Below are 19648 nucleotides of genomic sequence, written 5' to 3'. Positions count from 1 at the left end.
CTTAATGTACCATTGGCTCCTGCCATTTTGACCATTATGGTCATTTGTGAGGCAGAAGATGAAACTGCTGACATGACAGATGACTTGCCCAGAGAGGCAACAGAAGCCCTGCCCAGTTCAAACACCAAACAGGAGTGCAAGCAGTGAGCGCCCTCTTGTGGTCAAAACATACTATTCAGCTTGTCATATTTTGTACTCTTGCTTCCACATTAACTGTTTTCTCCCTGGTTTTGGAAAACAAAGCTTAAACATTCTTCTGTATCTTGTCACCTTAATTTTAAAACCATTTCTTCGACTTTGTGGTCAATATTTGTTGAATTAAGGGAATTCAACAGCTAAATTGAATATTTTTGTACAATTCAGTCAAATGTAATAACTACAAATTAGATCTCTGGTAGAGATCAGAAAATCGAATAAATAGAGGAAATTATGAATTTTGGGTGACTTGACTGCTCAGGTTCATGTCAATATGAGAGTCAGTTAAATGTGGTTCCTGGTAGTTCTTTGTGAAATTTGAGCATCCAGTGCCCCATGTTTCGATCCATATACATTCTCTCAGATTTTTCCCACATCCATTTGGAGTTTATTGCTGATTTTTTCTACCCAAAAAGGCACAAAATGATGCAGTTTACTTGTCAAAGCGATGTTTATCTCGTATGCATGAGCAGAAGTGATGCACAGGATATTTCTGCGCTGCTCAAACAGTTCTCCGTCACGCTGTGCTTGAACTCTGCTGCATGTCAGAGTCACTGCATGAGATTAGAGAATATAAACTCCAGTGATTACCCAAGAACAAGACCTAGTTTTGAACAAAATCTGAGGGGGAATGTTTGGAAACTAAATGTATTAAATGAGGGCATCAGTGTCTGTAGAACAAACAGCTGCAAACCACCTCTGGCAAAACGAAAATAATTTATTGACAGTGTCAGCCGAAACCTGCTAGGCAAAGCATCTGGGTTTGAAAACCTTTTTTCTTCTTTTTTTTAAATTTTAGCTTAAGGGACAACACATCAAGCATTTCCAGTTTCATTTACCAGAATATTTCTTTATTAAAAAGGCATGTCTTTGTATCTCAGACATGAATGACAAACGGCAACCAATTTAAAGTCAAACAGGAAAGAGACTAGTGAGAAAGGATGAGTCTTTGGAATAGAAACCTATAAAGACAGAAAGCGGTTTACAGTCTTGGTTGTTTTAACTGTATTAATGCCATAGTGCTGTTAAAACCTGTGAATGTTACGCTATGTTAACACAGACTAAGTGGCACTGTGGTTTGAAGAGGCTGATAAAGTGCTCTGACACATTCTTGAACCAGACAAAGATGCATTCAACTAGTCTGAGGATGGCTTTGATTGACACAAAGATGAGCCATTTTTCTACAGTTAGCACACAAAGATCCTGATGCATAATTCATTGTCTGTGTAGCATTGAGTAGGAATTAGAACAGAAATACACTTATTAACAGGGAGTAATGGGGGGATCTCACTAATATGGCCTCACTGGTGGGACCCGGCCCCCTTATAGCTATGGTGTGGCGGGGGTGGACCATCATCCGTGTTGCTGTGGCTGGGGGGTCCCCGGGACCTGGGGGCTGTGGTCGGGGGGGGTTCTCCTGCGTGCCCGACGGGTCCGGGCAGGTGCGATGGCTCTTGGTGGGCTGCGGGGGCTGGATTGGCCGTCCTGGTGGGCGCTGTGGCTGTACTGCGGACTGATGGCATGTGGTGGCTCTGTCCTGGTGGGTTGTCAGGGCGCATTGCGGGGAGTGGGGGCCCTGGGTGTACTGCGCTCACCTGGGGCCTGGTGCGGGGGGTATGCGGGGTGCCTCCCTGTTGGCGTCGCCGGGCCCCACCACACTGTCCATTTTTACCCTCTGGACTCACATCGGGTCCCGGCTCCGATTTCCTCTGGCCGGCTCCCGGTGGTGGCCTGCCTTGTGATGGGCTGGTTGCCATCCCTTCGGTGGGCCGCTCGGCCCCTGTGTCTGGCTTCCTGGCTGTGTGGGGCCGTTGGCCCCCTCGGGGGGGGGGGGGGGGGGGGGGGGGGGGGGGGGGGGGGGGGGGGGCGGGGGGGGGGGGGGGGGGGGGGGTGGGGGGGGGGGGGGGGGGGGGGGGGTTGGGGTTTGGGTGGCGGGTGGGTCCTCGTGCCCCGGGCCACCTGGGTCGGTCTGGGCGCGCAGGGGGTGTCAGTAGCTGCTCCCTCTTGTTCTCTGGGTTCGCGTCGTTCACGGTGGCCCCGGTGGCTCTCTGGGGGGCCGCCCTGTGGCTCCTACGGCCCGGGGGGAGGGATGCCCTGTTGACTTGGCCCTGCCTTGCCGTGACTGCTGTTCTGGGCTTCGGGGTTCTTCACACTTGCATGTTTGATCAGGTCTTGCCAGCTACTGCCGAGTCCCATTTCAGCGATTGATGGGTCCCGCCATAATGTGCTGAGAATTTCTCCAGAGTCTCTACCCTAAACTCATTCTCTCTCGCACTAGTATCCTTTTCTGGCCTATTCTATTCTATTCTATACTATCAAGACACCCACAATTATGGTGCTCAGTACCATTTGTTCATTTATTATTGAATCTCTTTTTCTTTTGTGTTGGTTTGGTTTTCTTTTCTTTTTTCAAATTTTTATTTATTTTTTTTTATTGATGGGCAGTTAGTAGTTGGGCATAACACACCACCTTACAATCTTTAATTGCAATAGCACTGCCTGTTAATTTCTATCCCTGTTCGTCCTGTTCGTCCTGTTCGTCCTGTCCAGTCTTTGTTTCCCCCACACATCACTGAGGTGTAGCACTGCCCTCCCTGGCTCATAATAGGGAATTCTAATAAAGAATATCTGCTTCGCTTTCAGGGAGGGCCGGTGATGGTCACACACATGCACTAAATATTAAAATATTTGGCTGCAAGACTAAAATATGCATCAATCTCATATAATGTTGACTCCCCTTTTGTGGAGTTAAACAATGAGAACAAATGCAGACAAAAAAAAAGAAAAAAAAAAAAAAAAGAACAGAAATACACATTTCATATTTCAACCTAAAATCAATCTTCTTTTCTAAACTTATGAGATGAGAACATCTACTCAGTGTAGTCCACGAGGTTACAAGATAAGAAGCTGTTTTCAGCCGCCTTTCTGAACAGTTTTTCTGCTAATACTCAACTGTTTTGTTTTATTATTTACTTGAAGCAGTCCATTATCTCAGTCTGACTCTTTCCATAAAAGCTTTAAAAAAAAAAAAAGGAGACTGAGAAATCACTTGACTTTAATTCTCTTTGAAACTCAGCATTGATTAAAGTTCTGTATCAGATTATCTTAGGAAATGTTCAATTCTAAATCCCACGTCAATTTCCATGTTACATTTTGAAGGAACTGCTTCTTTTCATCGGGCTGTGAGCAGCAAGTGATTGATTTTGTGTTCCTGGAAGCTGAATTTAACAACAGCACAGACTTCTCTTTGCACTTGGACAATGGACGGCTTCAAGTGAAAAAAAGTGACAAAAAAAAACTACATTTCTGCCTGAACGGTAAAATGGTGTATTGTTCCTGTTTAAAGCCTTTAGAAATCAGGCAATAATGTGAACTAAAATTATAACTAAGGCACCAATTTACGAGTATTTCAGTATTTCTGGTAAATAAATTCAGTTGATTCATGCTTTTTGACAAAATATTTCTCTCATATTGTCACATTTGGACATTCATACTAACAACCATGTGCAATACTCGGACTAAAACAAAGGGGATTTACAACAGAACAAATTGCCCCTGGTAACTGCTAGTCTGAATTGGATGCAAAACTATCCCAACAGTGAGATTTCAGCCGGATCACAACTAAAACAAAACCCTAAATAGAAGGCAGACTATCATCAAAGTGCCTAAAATATAACCTTTTTTGAAAGAAAATACCAAAAGAAACTCAAAAAAAGCTTAAATACCCCATCCCATTATGAAAATATCCTAAACTTAATTACACTCCAAACATCCTTAATTTGCAGCACTCTATGTCAACAGAACATTTTTCTCGTACAATATATACATTATAAAGCATCGCTAAAGTAAGGCAAATTAAGCGTAGCATTAATAAACCTGGGTTTGATGCTCTGGTTTGTCATTCTGTACAGATATGGAAAATGTGTAGAGCCCAAAAATGTGAGAAACTAGTGCACTGTAGGAAAATTGCTTCACCCAAAAGGTGATTTAAGAATTAAGAAAAACAGAACCTGAGGTACCATCATCAATCAACAGAAGAAAAAAAAAACACCAAAACAATCTACATCTAACACACAAGGATTCTGTGGAAACGCCACTTTGTGAAGTTTGAAGATAACAGTGACTAATCTGTTCTGCCAAAAGATTAAATTGTGTAACAGTTGCATAAGAACAAAGTGGAAGTTTGGATGTTTTTCTGGGACGATGCCAGTTGTCTACAGGGTGATAATAAATCAGTAATCAATGTAATCGCATGGCAGCGAAGCAACACTCTCGAAAGGCCACCTGAGTATTTTACAGAACCACGCAGATTAGCGGACATCTTGCTGTGGTTGGAGCTGGTTGGAGAACACATTCAGAACAAGGGCAGAACCCTGAAAGTTCAGTTGAGGGCTGATGATTGATAAAAATGTCAGTTTTTTGTTTTTTTTTTAAATCATTTCTCTACAGTCTTTGGTTGGTGGACCTGGAGCTCGCCTTTATGAAGACAATCGCTGGTGTAGCTTCAGCAACCAGGTCGAGATATTCCAGCTCAAGGTTTGGACCTCCTCCTTGGCTGCCAAACTTTTTATAGAAGTAGAATGAAAAAAAATTCTTTAAAAAAGGATGAATTTGCTTTGGAAAATAAATAATCTATATTTTAAAAATAGTTCTGAGAGGTTGCTTCATCAAGTAGTGCCTGAAAAGGACAAATATCAATCAAAATAGAGTGTTTTAGAATCTTTCGGAGTTCGGTTGGATTCAACTACTCTTCCATAGGAATGTAAGATAAGATGGAGTGCTCCTGTGCAGTTGCAGCCAGTTCTTTGAGGAACTCCGTGAAGAGGACGGTAGCGAAGACCTCGGTCCGATCCAGAGAGATGGCTTTGGGTTTGGGTGGCGGTGAACTCTGGAGGATTCTTCCTCCGTCGTGGTGGTTGAAGCCTCTGCTGCTGTTTTTCTCTGAGAAAACAAAGGAGTGAATGAGTAAAAACTGAAAGAGATGTGTTTTCAATAAACAGCGCAAGAACTCAAGACATTTTGTAAATATATTTCTGTTGCTGATTTCTCTATTTGCAAATAGTTTGAATCAAAACATGGAATCTGCTTATCTGAAAAAAACTCATAAAAAAGCTAGCAATCCAGTTTACAAACTAAAATATTCCCTTTAAAATTCCCATCTTAGTCTCTGGACTCACAACAAACATTCCTCTGACAACATTTTTTTGTTTATTTATTTATTTTTTTGTGGCTTGTAGTACTCTGAAACCACAGAGAATCCTGTTCAATAACATGAGTAAAGCTCCGGGGTATGAATAAGACCGCTGCTCAGCAAAGATACACGAGTTACAACAACAAAATCAAGGAGGATTTATTCTGGTTCTCATCAGGAGCCAAACACAACTGATCGAGAATGCAGATGTTGACTGGAATTATTTCTGGCAGCAAATTAGTGAAACTGAGACTGAGAGGTGGGAAGTAACTACGTACATTTACTTAAGTGCTTTTCTGCTGCTTTACACTTCTACTCGACTTCATTTCAGAGGCAAATATTGCACTTTTTACACTAAAACATTTCCTTGATAATTTAAGTTATTAGTAAGGTTGTTGAGTTGGTTTAATAACACAAAATACAATCAAGAAATAAATTACGTGTCTAATATTATAGATTAAGATCAAACTAAACTGACTTCAGAGCAGAAATTCACACGCTAACCTGCAGATAAATGATAAAAAGCAGTTAAATCACCTTTACCAGCATTAAAGTGAAGAACACATGAATGCATCAATAGTAATAATTATAACCATATCATTTTTGTAAATGATAGAATATATCTAATTATTCTGAGATATGCCATTCTGCATAATGATAATGCTGGTTTTTAAATTTTAAATACAGAAAAATACTGAACCAGTCTTTGTGTTAAGCTAAGCTAGCCCTCCTGATGGCTGTAATTTCATATTTACTATACAGACATGAGAGGGGTGTCAATCTTCTCGTCTGATTCTTGGCAACAAAGCAAATACAGACATTTCAATAAATGTCTAACTATACTTCTGAAGTGTTAGTATCATATGAAATGAAGTAAAACCCATTTTCTTGAGATGTTGTTACAGTTGCATAGCAATCGGTTTAATTCAACGCATAGCAGATCGTGCACCAACCATAAGGTTAGCGATTCAATTCCTGGCTCTTCCAAGAGTCCATAAGAAAGACACTGAACCCCAACACATTGTAGAACCAAGCTAAGGTGCAGATAATTTGCCATTTCAATACTTGACATTTTATACCATTATAGATTAATGTGCATATACGGATTCCAATTACAGCTAGCATAGAAAAAGAAGTTTGTTGCTATAGTTGCATTGTCACCTGTTGCCATGAATGTAGTCTCCCTTGCTAGTAGCCAGTGTTGGGCAGCAGTGATCAGCTCTGGGAAGTCCTTTCTGCTAGCGGTCTGCTCTTCAATCTGGTTCTTCACAATGGCTAGTACCTGAAAAAAAGATCTAATTTACATCTGCAGTATTTACACAGTAATTACATTACATAGCTGATCCAATAAACTTGTACTCTCAATTTCATTCTCACATATGAAAACACAGCTGCACATCTGTGCTACCTGGTAAAGGGAGCGAACAGTTGGCTGGAAAACCAGGTTGGTGTTGAGGAGGAATGAGCGCAGCAGCGGCTGAGGATAAGCAGCCAACTGGGCCAGGATGCCGGTCAGCAACAGGTTGACATGAAGCGAGTTAGAGAGCATATTCTCCAGACGGGACAGCAGCACGCTGACGAATGGACCTGCAGGAGGAGGAAGAAGAAATCATCTTTTAATGCTGGTGTTCAAATGTTATTTTTTGGTACATAATAAGATAGCTGCAGAGCCAAGATTTCCCTCCACTCACCTGTGAAAGGCACTGTCTGGCTTCTATTTGTACTTCCACTGCGAAACCTATTAATCGTCCCAAATGGTGAGTGCACTTTCTCTGGCTCTGGTGTTTCCACAGAGAAGGAGGTGAAATCCATCTCCTCTTCATCCTCCTCCTTCACAGGTCCAGCAGGCTTCTTCACCTCTCCATCAGCTTTGACCTGTTTTCCGCCTGCCTCAGTGTCTAAAGTACGAATGAGCTCCTCGTACTGAGCCAAAAGATCGTCGCCCAGCTCCACAGCAGACGTGTTCTGGAGGTTGGCGTTACAATCTGTCTGACCTTTGGCCTTTGTGTCCAGGTTATTCTTGCTATTATCAGCCATCACAGTGGTTGGAAGTGTGAGACTGAGCCCGTTCTTCAGGGGAACTTCTGCTGAGGTCTCTTCTGATTGTGAACCACTGCGCTTTGCCCGGTCGACGTCTCTGGTGTCTTTCTTTGCAACTAGATCATACACCATGACGTCATCCTGGAACTCATTTTCCTCAATGTACGAGCCTTTGACCAACATGATGGCCGTCCTCCTCATCTCCTGGATGTGCTTTGGGGGCTCAGCAGGAGGGAGCTGTGCAGGTTTAGTCTCTACAGGAGCCTCAGCAGTCTGCACCGGACACGCATCGTAACTATCATCCCACTCCAGCTCCAGCTGGGCGACGGAGGGTGGCTCTGTACTCGGCGGCAGGGCGGGTCGAGAGTGCTGCACCAGCGGCTTTGGGACTCTCTTGGAAGCCATCTGGGGTCTCTTCAGCAGGGGCTCCTCAAGTACGCCCGGCTGGTACCTCTCAGGAGGCGGCTCCTCTCCGTCGTACGGGGCTGACCAAACCTGGCAGGCGCGAATGGAGCCGCTGATGCTCAGACGGGCGTCGTAGAGGTAATGGAGATAACTGACATCAAAGTAGATTTCTGACCCGATGGTGCAGGAGTTCCCTGAGCCATCATCCACTTCTGAGAAGCTCTGTATTTCCTCTGGTAAAACAAACAAACAAAAAAAACTGATAAAAATGTTGATGAAAGCCGGCGTGCAGCAGCTCCGCTCAGCGCTCACACAGAGCAGAACTGATGAGTTTGACATGTAACTACAGGGGGTAAAGTGATGTAATGCAGCGAAACAGCAGGAGATCTCACTCTGATAAAATACAATCATCCCTGTTATATGTTCACGTTCCAATTAAATACAAATCAACACCTTACAGTGCACCATATGTCTGAACAGATTTTGAAAATGTAACTTTATTAAATTGTTCTTTTTGTTATAGTATTTTTTTTCTTTACTTCCTCCAGCATACACTCAAAATTATTTTCAATTTTCCTCGATTTGTTCTGTTGGTTTTGACAGCATGTACTCACAACTGTTACTGAGGTTATAGCATCCACTCACTCAAATGGCATTATGAATAGTCATCTGTGCTCAATTAATTCTCCTTGCATCTGATTTGAAAGCAACAAAAACATCCAAAAAGCCTGGTTGCAAATGTGGCTGATGAAATAAACTGTAGCACAAATAGCACTTTAATGCTCAAATAATGCACAAGGACAGGTAAAAAGTGTGGATATCTACTGCCTTTAAGAGGGATAGAGGGCAGTTTTTTAACTCACTAATTTGCAAGGCTTTCCCAAGCCATTCGGTTCAGGTAGTAATTAGCTGTACTAAACCCAGCTAGAAAGATAATACTTCTATTTTTTTAACAACACGAATCTCATATTTGCTGTTCTGGGCATCATTTCTGTCCGTATAAACATTATCATACTCAGAGAAATAATTGCTTAAAATATGGCAGCATCACAAAAGGGCAAGAAACTAAAGTGGTTAACAAATTTTAAACAAACTTCCAGGTTACTCAAACTCACAGAAGCCGGAAGAGACAATAAAGAGACAAAAAGTAAAAAACAAACTTCCAGATTCAACTTATTTTTGCTTTTGGCTTGTTTACCACCTGTCTAATCAAAAGTGTAGCAATGTCACTGTGTTCCCGGACCTTTGAAAGTGTTTTCATGTCCCCAAACTGCAAAAATAAAACTCAAATTGTACCTATCAGCCCATACAGCGATCAGCCACAACATTGAAACCACTGACATATGAGGTGCTAGCATTTATCAGTTTGTTGCAACCCAATGTTCTGCTGGGAAACCTTTGGTCTTGCCATTCATGTACAACTCATCTAAACATTGCTGCAGACTAAGTGCAACAGCACTCCCCAGTAGTAGTAATGCTGATGGTCTGGTCCTTTCCTGGGACAGTCCTTATGTGAGCCAGTTTCGTCGGAGCGCATGATGGTTTTTGCGACTGCACTTGGGGATACATTCCAAGTTTTTGCAATTTTCCGGACTGACTGACCTTCAGTTCTTAAAGTAATGATGGACTGTAGTTTCTCTTTACTTAGCTGATTGGTTCCTGCCATAAGATGGATTCTAACAGTTGTCAAATAGGGCTGTCAACTGTGTACCAACCGGACTTATGCACAACACAACTGATGGTCCCAACCCCATTAACACGGCAAGAAATTTCACAAATTAGCCTTGACAAGGCACACCTTGAAGTGAAAACCATTTCAGGTGAAGCTCATCCAGATAATTTCAACAGTGTGCAAAGCAGTAATCAAAGCAAAGGGTGGCTATTTTGAAGAATCTACAATATAAAACATGTTTTGACTTATTCCACAATTTTTTGTTTACTACATAATTCCATTATTCATTCATAGTTTTGATGCTTTCAGTGAGAATCTACAGTGTAAATAGTCATGAAAATAAAGAGAAAACATGAAATGAGAAGGTGTGTCCAAAATTTTGACTGGTAGTGTATATAGCACCTTACACGGTCTCAAAGCACTTTACAATGTGTTTCTTTTACACACTTCCATGCAAGCAACTTGGGGTTCAGTGTCTTGCCTATGGAACTACCATACAGGTGGCAAGACGGCAGGAAAATGCACACCGCCACACCCCAGAAACTGAGGAACAGCTTGGGAATTATGACAAAGAGCCCAAACTATTGACCTCCAAACTCCAGATCTCATCCATTCACGGATTCACGGATCTCTGGAAAGCACCATCTCGTTATACAGTCTCCAATCTCGTTATACACTGTATAATGACAATAAAGCACATTCTATTCTATTCTATTCTATTCTACCATGAAAACCCCAAAGCCATGGATGCCCACAGGATCCAAAGAATTCAAAATCCTGGTTCCAGACATGACAGAAAGCCCTCAGAGGTCACCTGTCTGTAGCGCACTAAGACAGAGCTGTGTTAGTTGCACAAGGAGAACCTACAAAATATAAGGCAGATGGTTGTAATGTTGTGGCTCATGGGTGTATTTTTCCTGTAGCGTCTCCTCCCTGTTACCTGTGCTGCCACCACTGCTGGGAGTATCTCCGCCCTTGGAAAAGAGGATGGAGTCGAGCTGTCGTAGGGGCGGAGGGCTGCGATCAGGAGAGCAGCAGGACGGCGTCAACGCCAGGATCTTGGCTGCCGACACCGAGTAGCAGTCTCTCTCCCTCACTACACGCCTCTGACTCAGCATCATGTGGTTGCAGGGGATCAGGTACCTGGAGGGGAAGGTGGGAGGGGACGTTAGGAGAACTGATGGGTGGGTGGTCGTAGGAGGAGGACAGGGAGGAGGGGGTGGGACGACAGATGGCGATGGTGGGAGGCAGCGAGTAAAAGCTCATCGTGTCATAAACCAATTACATGCACCACGCTTCATGAGTGGGATAAGTCAGCGTGTGCGCCACTCACCTCAGTACGAGCTGCAGCATCACATCTTCACAGTATAAGCTGATGAGAGTGCGGAAAAGTGCCAGAGACACGGTGCCCAGCTAGAGCATTGAATGGAAAGACACAAAGAGATGCATTAAATCTAATGAGGGTGATGGAAGAAACTGTTTATTTTGTACAAAACAGTCCCCAAATGATAAACAGTTCAAAATAACTCATTAAGAATCTCTTGAGACTTTGTAGGAATGATCTATGCAGACTGCAGGCTTACTTGTTGTTCCTAGAATCTCTAAAAGTAGAATGGGAGGCAGAGCCTTCAGTTATCAGCTCCTCTCCTGTGGAACCAGCTCCCAGTTTGGGTTCGGGAGGCGGACACCCTCTCTATTTTTAAGACCAGGCTTAAAACCTTCCTTTTCGACAAAGCTTATAGTTAGGACTGACTGGGGGACCCTGACGGGGTGAGCTGGTGTTTTCATTTGCACAACTGACTTCCCCTCTTGACGTCCCTTTAGTTTGCCCCTAGTTATGCTGCTATAGGCCTAGACTGCTGGGGAACCTCTCTGGATGCACTGAGCCCTTCTCTAACTACCTATGTATTTACTATATATACCATTATTGCATTACATTCACTCTGTTTCTTTCTGTGTCCTTTCTCCGAGTGTCCCTGGTCCCAGAGCTGGATGCTGGATGCTTCAGATGTGTGGCTGTGTTTTATGGTCCTTGTGTCCCACCCCCCCACCTCTCTATCTCTACCCCTCTATCTGTATCCCTCTATCTCTACCTCTACCCCTCTATCTCTACCTCTATCTCTACCTCTCTACCTCTTCTGTCCCTCTCAACCCGCCCGGCCAGCAGGCAGATGGGTCCCCCCACATTAGAGCCGGGTTCTGCTCGAGGTTTTTTTCCCTGTTAAAAGGGTGTTTTCCTTGCCACTGTCGCCTTTTGGCTTGCTCTGGGGGTCAGGCATATGGGTTCTGTAAAGCGTCTCGAGACAATTTGACTGTAATTGGCGCTATATAAATAAAATTGAATTGAATTGAATTGAAAAATTGAAATCTTTGGCATCTAAAACTGACATCTGCCTGCTTTGAATGATTTATTGAAAATATTCCATAAATCATTTGCTAGTTGGAAATTGAACGAAATGCCACTTTCAGATGTCCATATCTCTTGAAGTATACATCCTAGAGTCTTCACATTTTCAGGAGATGTTCACAAGGTTCTGGGGAATGGAGAGAATGCAGCAAATCCTGGCAAGCAAGTCTCAGTTTGTGCTTAAGACATCTCAGATTCAGGAGTTGTTCAAAAATTGCAAATAAAGTGGATTTTCAGAAAAAAATATCTCTAATACCTAGGCTCTATTTGCTCAATGCTATTGTGAGAATACTGTCTGAATGACATTACCAATGCTTAGAAAGCTTTCATATGTTGCTAGAAATGGGAGTTTCGGCCAATTAAAGTTGACAAATGGCCAGTTGGACATCTTGAATCATGGGTAGGTTGATGAAATGTGGGATAATAAGAGATGGCAGTATCTTGTGTGCCAAGTTTCAATATCCTTCCATAATGTCTTCATGCTAAAATACTTTATCTATTTAACCCAATAATTCAACTCACTGCAGAGTTCCACAAAACACACTCTGCTTCTCAAATGAATATATAAGGTTACATGTGAAGTTTCCGTTTATTTTTTCTGCATATATATGTGCTAAGTTTCCATTAATCATTTGCACAACATGTCTAAAATTGACACCTCATATGCAACACAAAGCTGGAAAAGGGAAAAGTCAAGCAAAGATGACCAAATGTTTGTTAACTTCAAAGTTGTCTACGTCCAGGCTGTGCTAGTGAAACGCTACTGCATTGGATGATGATGTTACTACATAAACTTTTTATGACAGTTTTTCGATGCGACATTTTTGTCCTTAATATGCTGGGGGTTTTGTCTGACACTGCGCAATAAATAGCAAATAGCACAGTGACAGTAAATGGAAAAAATTCTGAAACAAATCAACGAATAATTGGAAGTTATGAGCAGGACTGATGGCTGGTTAACACAGCACAGCTATCTCTGTCATTATTTTGCAGGTTTTTTTGGTGAGTATGCTCACTTTTGATTATTTGCAGCAGCTATAGAGAAAAGTCAGATCATTAAGCCCCAAAGATTCATCCTTTGGGGACCAGGAACACTGTTGAAATTTTTGAAATAGATTGACTTTTGTCATCGCCATGACAACACTGCTAACATGGCCAAAAATAAGTGAACTACCAGGAATTAGAAAGTGACAGTTTTTTAAGTTATTGATTTTTCAATGTCAAAAAAAGGTAAAAGCAAACATGTTTTTTTGTTTGTTTTTTTGCAGGTGTGTCACAGCGAGTCCTTTACACAATCAGACAGCATTGTAAAAAACATTTATTCATCCTAATGACTCAGCCCTGCTAAAGTATTTGAACAAGGTATCTGATCATATACTGTTATAAAGCAACGACATGATAACAGAATAAATCACTGCAACTGAGCATCACCATGGCAACAATGTGCCAGCTTTGGTCCTGGCATTTAAATGTTAACCACGAGTCCCAGAGCTTCTGGAGTCATTTCTAATCTATGAAACTTGCTCTTTCGTGATCAAACATGAGTCATACTGAGCTGTGTGAAAATCACGTGTGTGTTTTCAAGATAAAACCTGCGTTCGCGTTTGTGTCCAGAGTTCATCTCGTACCTGGAAAGGCGTGTTGATGCGGCTGACCAGAGTGTCCAGGATGTGGACGCTCTCGTGTCGGTGCAGGAGGATGAAGGACAGGAAGGTCTGTAGCAGCGCCGGCTCAGAGACGCTCCTCAGGAAGAGGTCGAGGTACGCTGTCGTCGTCATCACCTCTTCTAGGGTGAGCTTCAGGGAGGAAAGAGTCAGCAGTGAGTGTGTGTGACTTAAAAACCACATCAAAGCATCACAGCCAACTACAACTGTATCTATTTTATTCATATTAAAGACTGACTTATATGGGTTTTCCAGGGTCGATACTGATGCTGATTATTGATATTTGGACCTGATATTGGGTGTTTTCCTTGCCACTGTCACCTTTTGGCTTGCTCTGGGGGTCAGGCATATGGGTTCTGTAAAGCGTCTCGAGACAATTTGACTGTAATTGGTGCTATATAAATAAAATTGAATTGAATTGAAAAAAAATTGAATGTGACAGCATAATTAGGCTTCTTCGTTAATAAGGGTGACTATAAGTGAATATGTAATAGAAATAGTGATTAAATGATCTCCTCTGTTTATGTGACTGAGATTGATCAGTTTGTCTCCTGCAGTCTGCTGTTCATAATTTTCTTAACCTTCTACTGTTCTATCACTTTTATTGCCCACTAAGGTCCATATCTTACAGCTTTTTTAATTATTATTTTCTAGATTCTGTTTTAGGGTAGGGCTGCACAGTGGTGTAGTGGTTAGCACTGTTGCCTTGCAGCGAGAAGATCCCCGGTTCGCGTCCAAGCCTTCCTGGGATCTTTCTGCATGGAGTTTGCATGTTCTCCCTGTGCATGTGTGGGTTTTCTCCGAGTACTCCAGCTTCTTCTCATAGTCCAAAAATATGCTGAGGTTAATTGGTAACTCTAAATTGTCTGTAGGTGTGAATGTGAGTGTGACTGATTGTTTGTATGTGTAGCCCTCTGATAGACTGTTACCTGTCCAGGTGTCCCCTACCTTCACCCTACCTCAGCTGGGATAGACTCCAGCCCCCCCGCGACCCTAACGAGGATTAAGGGGTGTATAGATAATGGATGGATGGACAGATGTTTTAGGGTAAATGGGTGGCTGCTTTGGATCTTAGCTGCTTGCCGTTTGCGTAGCTTTAGTCACTGTAAGAGGAGCTCACTTCCTGGTTTGTGGCAATGACTTGTAATTTTTGTTCAGTCTCTGCTTGACAGACATTTCTGAGACCACAGAGTCCTGAGACCTGAAGTAGCACATTTAACTTGTCAAAAATCTGTCAATAACAATACAGACAATCAGAAAAATGCCAAGTACACACACTGCATTTTGCCGTGGATCACCTGGCAGAGTACCTAGGGAAAATGACAAGGACTATATTCCTAATGTCCCCCTGACATATGTGCTTTACATGTATTATATGTACATCTACATATCACATGGAGGTAAATAAAGAAATGAAAGGAGAACGCCAACCTTGTGGAGTGCTGGTGCAAGGACAGGCACGAGGAAACCGTTATAGATGTAACTAACCAGCTGGTCTCTGATATTAGGATGGGCCACCTGGGAACAGTCGAGGAACAGAGCAGTGAGTCAGAAGGTCGCAGCTATTCACTGCATGTGAATACATTTTTTCACGAGGCTGCGGCTTGTGCATGCAGCTCAGACACGTGTTCACCTGAATAACAGCGTTGCAGAACTCCAGCGAGTTGAGAAACTGAACGAGTGACGGCATCCGGAGCCAGTCCTCTCTGTGCAGGCAGTGCCAGTCTTCACTGTGAACCTCCAGCTTAGTGGGCAGAGACGAATACAGGCCGCTCAAACCTGTGGCCAGAACCTGAGGAAAGGGGAGAAGTAGCATTGAAATGAAAGGTGACATTATTCTAGATGAATTCATGAGCTGATTTGGTGCTCATACTAAGGATTTTGTTTTTAATGATTGGTCAGTTTCATCGCTTTTCTATTATTAAACACTGCTTTGTTAATTACAGATTTTTTTCTGCTGCAAATTATTGGAAAAAAGTCAACATTCGCACGCATGTATCACCTCTGCACTGATACTGGTCCACTAGAATTGAGAATTTTCAAGATATTGAGCAGCCTCTTTAAATCTGAAGCACACTGGATAAGTGAGTTAGACGCTCTCACAACTTTGGAAATTATTTATTATTATCTTGTTCCTTCCTGCTTCTAAATTCTTAAAATAGTTATTTCTATAAAAGATTATTTCCATTTAAATGTTTTTTATGTCATGATAATAATATATTAATTTAAAGATGGACACCTCCAGGTTTTTGTCTTTTCCTGTCTCTTAGATACTATTAATGTATATTTTTCTCAAATTTTTCATCTGATTTATGCGAGTCCTGTTCACATTACTAACAGACTCTAAATATGAACATGTTCCTCAGTGAGGATTATTTGTTCTGATAATGTGTATTTTGTGCTTCTGTGTGGTTTACATGTATTTGGATAAGGCTGACGTTGGTGCACCCAATTTATATTGTAGATTCAGGTTATGTCTTGTAATATGTATATATGCTGCTGAAGTGAGGGGTGTCTTCCAGAGGACTGGAGATGCTTTTAAGTGATTTGTGTGGAATGACATGCAATAATGAGCACAGTACTGTGAGCTGTGATGTCTTGAGAAAGGCCCTTGTGACCAAAATATCAACTTTTTAATCAAATCAGTGCAGAGGTATTGCATGTTTTTTTTCTCAAAAAGCTGGATGTCTAAGGGATTTCAATTTTGATGACCACAGAACGAACGAATCACTGAATTAAAACTTTGCCAATCTCCTTTCTTTCAGAGCTCTGTGACCAGTTACCTGCGATAAAAATGACACTCCTCCTGTACATTGTGCTAATTTCCAAATCTGAGTGTGCTCAATTGCTAAACCCAGACAGCGCTGATTATAAACACCAACATCAGCATGCAGGAATCGTCACCGTGAGCTTGTTACCATGCTGACATTTAGCTCAAAGGACTGCTGTGAATGAGAGCCGCCTCTGAGAGCTGCTGGCACTGCTGTAGAATAGCTGTTTAATACTGTTGTAAAATGCTCTTTTGAATTCATTTCCTGCTAATTACGGAGCAAATAAAAGCAGACAAGAGAGTAGGCATACAGAGGAGGGGCTCTTTTCTTAAAGCTCTGAAGAAAATGATTGTAAACTCAAATACAGACAGTTTTTCCTGCACTGTAGAAGAAGCAGAATGTGCTGCAAACATGTCATATATACTGACTATTGAAAATAATTTGACATAAAGCGATTACAGACAGAATATCATGGGTTCATTACATGTTAATGAGGCAGTGTACTGCATGAGCCACATGATATACTGTACACAGCTTCGGTTTTACCTTTGGCTTCAGCATATTTTTGATTTATGTTTTATTGCTCCAATACAAAGCAAAATCCTTCTGTAAATCATGTCTCGCGCTCCACTTTTTGATAATGTAATGCAGATATAAGCTCTGCAGCAGCCTACATATCAGCCTGCCTAGGTGTCCTCATGCAGCATACTTATGGATTTATGTCTCCTACAGGTTGAGCTCTGAGACCTTCATGAATATTTGAGCAGTGAGGTGTTCTGCAGTAATGACCACGATATGGCAGGACAGTCACTTCTCAACATAACATTCTCTCTGTTCTTTGTGAAGTACTTTTTACAATGTAGGGTCTCAGAACCTATAGCAGCGCAGTGGAATTTAATTGCAAGATGAGTGCATCATTAGTGTTGTAGTAATGTATACATCCTCTATAGGATTATCCCACTGTGCCCTCCCTGTGGATGCCAATGGAACCAATTAAATCCAGACTCTTGTTCTACTGGCATCACATCAAAACCTATTCTTCACTACGCTGTCTGCAGCTGAGGGTGAATTGCATTATTTACGTGGGATTAGCTTACAACCGTGCCGTAATCCTATAAAGCCAAGACATTTGTAGCACTCTATGCCAGATTTCTTAACCTTGTTTTAAGTGGGCCCACAAATTCATCTGTATATTTCGGACTAATTATGCCACCCAGGCTCTCAGACAAGCCAGAAAATAATAATGATGCAGCTGACTGAGGGGATTATTAAAGATAGAACAACTCTTTTCACATTGAACTCCAAATAAATTAGAAGAGAGGGGAAAGTGACAGATATATATATATATATATATATATATATATATATATATATATATATATATATATATATATATATATATATAAAAAGCAGGATGAGATGAAAAGTGCTGGGGATTTTTCATTAACAACTGACCGGACAGAAGTAGGTGTTCTCTGCGATGTGTTTGGCCACTCGTTCGTTCTCAGCGGACAACGACATAATGAGCAGCAAGGCATCTCTGGCCTGCTGGCCCACTGTTCCCTCCCTGTGGATGAAAGGGATGAGCAGGGAGAAGATGAGGAAGTTGGTGGCTCCCTGATCCTCGCTGGTGTGGAAGAACAGCTCTAGAATTGAAGGGTCCTTCGCCAGAACACAGCACAGCTGGTTGAGCAGCAGCACCAGCTCAGCTTCCACCGCAGGCGCCGCCGTGGCCGAACAGGAAGACAGCAGCATCATGAGCGGCCGCAGGATGGGCTTGTGATGTAGCAGAGGCTGCTGCGCCTGGCCCACCAGCATCTCGTACATCTTCAGCTGCTCCAGCTTCATGTCGTCTGTGAACTCCCTGCGGAGGCTCCACACGAACAGCCGCTCCATCACGTTCTCCATCACCACAAACTCAAGGATGGGGCCCATGGCTCCAGCCTGCCCACTCTCCTCCTCCATCAGCAGGAAGAGCATGTGCTCCACATAGTTCTGCACTGCATTCGCCTCGTCTACGGAGATGGAGCCAAAACGAGAGCTGCTGCCAGAGCCGGCGTTGAGGTTGATGACACCCAGGGAGGGCAGGGTGGAGCTGCTGCGAAGGGGATCATGCTTTTCTAGGATCTTCACCACCTACAGCAAGAGACAAGGAGAAAAAAACTCAACACAGTGTACGTAGTTTGTTTTTCAAAATTCACGAAAAGTTCCACAACCACAAACTTGAGTGAGTTCATGAGTTGAGGTGTTTTGGCAGCATCACAATGCCAGATACTGATTATGATTATGAGCCAAATCACTTAAAAAAACTGACTGTCAGTAAGCTAAAACGCACACAGAAAAAAACACTCTTGTTCTATTTGATTTAACCTCACAGTTCTTTTTCTTTGGGTGAAAATGTGTTTTAATAACAGTAAATTTAGTTGATGCAGTAGCTGGTATGAATAAGAACCTGCAGCACTGATTACAGATTAATACATTTTTGTGTAAAACTTTGCTTAACAGACACTAAAGAAAAACCTCCAAGACTTCACTGCAGTCAGAAGGAAGTCATTTTTCTAGCTTATGTGATTGTATGTAAACGCACCATATGATACAACTTATAGATCAGTCTGCTCTTTGAATTATCCTGATTTTACTTTAGTTTTACTTTAACAAACTTTAGCTCCAAACAGAAGAAGAAATATAAATTAATATTATAAAAGCCTGGATGGATGGGGACAAATCTTTGCGTTGAGCCACACAAATACTCTTTTAATACTTTAAAGCTCAAAAAGTGAACACCAAGATTGACACAAACTGTCAATGCAGTCAAAATGGTGGCACTCCCAAGGCTTCTTTACCTCTTTCAAAACCTACCCATATTTATACCAATTGCCTTCTTCTAATTACTAAACTCTGTTGTCCTTCCCTTCATATGGGGCTTCAAAACACATCATATTTCAGCATTATTACTGGGCTGCAAACTGTAGGGCAGTGATGTACTGGCAGCACACCTACCCAGGTAAAATCTCCTCTACAACCATCCCATGGCTTGCAATTGAACAAGATTTACACAAAAGCTCTCTTCCTGCACTTCTTTTCTCTCTCACCAAAACTCCATTTTCTATTACGGATAACAATTTTGTAGTTAAAAATTCTTTAAAAATCTGGTATCAAATAAGAAAAACGTTTAATCTACCTGAAACCTCCGCTTTCACTCCTCTCTGCAACAACCATGCCTTTCCCCCTTCAGTTACAGATGGAACATTTACATATTGGAGACACAAAGGTATTGGCAACATAGGAAACCTTTATATCAAC

At 42.1% G+C, this 19648-nt stretch overlaps 1 protein-coding gene across 3 annotated transcripts in view; it reads right to left on the bottom strand.

Annotated features, from left to right (window-relative positions):
- Positions 1–1024: 1024 nt before the first annotated feature.
- The window catches only part of fhip1aa (FHF complex subunit HOOK interacting protein 1Aa), a 61075-nt gene continuing 42451 nt past the window's right edge, over positions 1025–19648 (bottom strand). For all 3 annotated transcript variants that reach the window (XM_055010302.1, XM_055010304.1, XM_055010303.1), the window contains 10 exons: positions 17801–18481; positions 15208–15366; positions 15006–15092; positions 13539–13706; positions 10837–10916; positions 10444–10646; positions 7078–8064; positions 6795–6973; positions 6548–6668; positions 1025–5136 (listed from right to left, as the gene is read on the bottom strand). In XM_055010302.1, the coding sequence (XP_054866277.1) occupies positions 4940–5136; positions 6548–6668; positions 6795–6973; positions 7078–8064; positions 10444–10646; positions 10837–10916; positions 13539–13706; positions 15006–15092; positions 15208–15366; positions 17801–18481 (2862 nt within the window). In that variant the 3' untranslated portion in view covers positions 1025–4939. The remainder of the gene's footprint in view (positions 5137–6547; positions 6669–6794; positions 6974–7077; positions 8065–10443; positions 10647–10836; positions 10917–13538; positions 13707–15005; positions 15093–15207; positions 15367–17800; positions 18482–19648) is intronic.

This window comes from Amphiprion ocellaris, chromosome 4 (genome assembly GCF_022539595.1).
Source record: "Amphiprion ocellaris isolate individual 3 ecotype Okinawa chromosome 4, ASM2253959v1, whole genome shotgun sequence".
Taxonomy (NCBI): Eukaryota; Metazoa; Chordata; class Actinopteri; family Pomacentridae; genus Amphiprion; species Amphiprion ocellaris.
The sequence above is the reverse complement of the archived record's forward strand: the minus strand, read 5'-3'. Positions and strand labels throughout refer to the sequence as shown.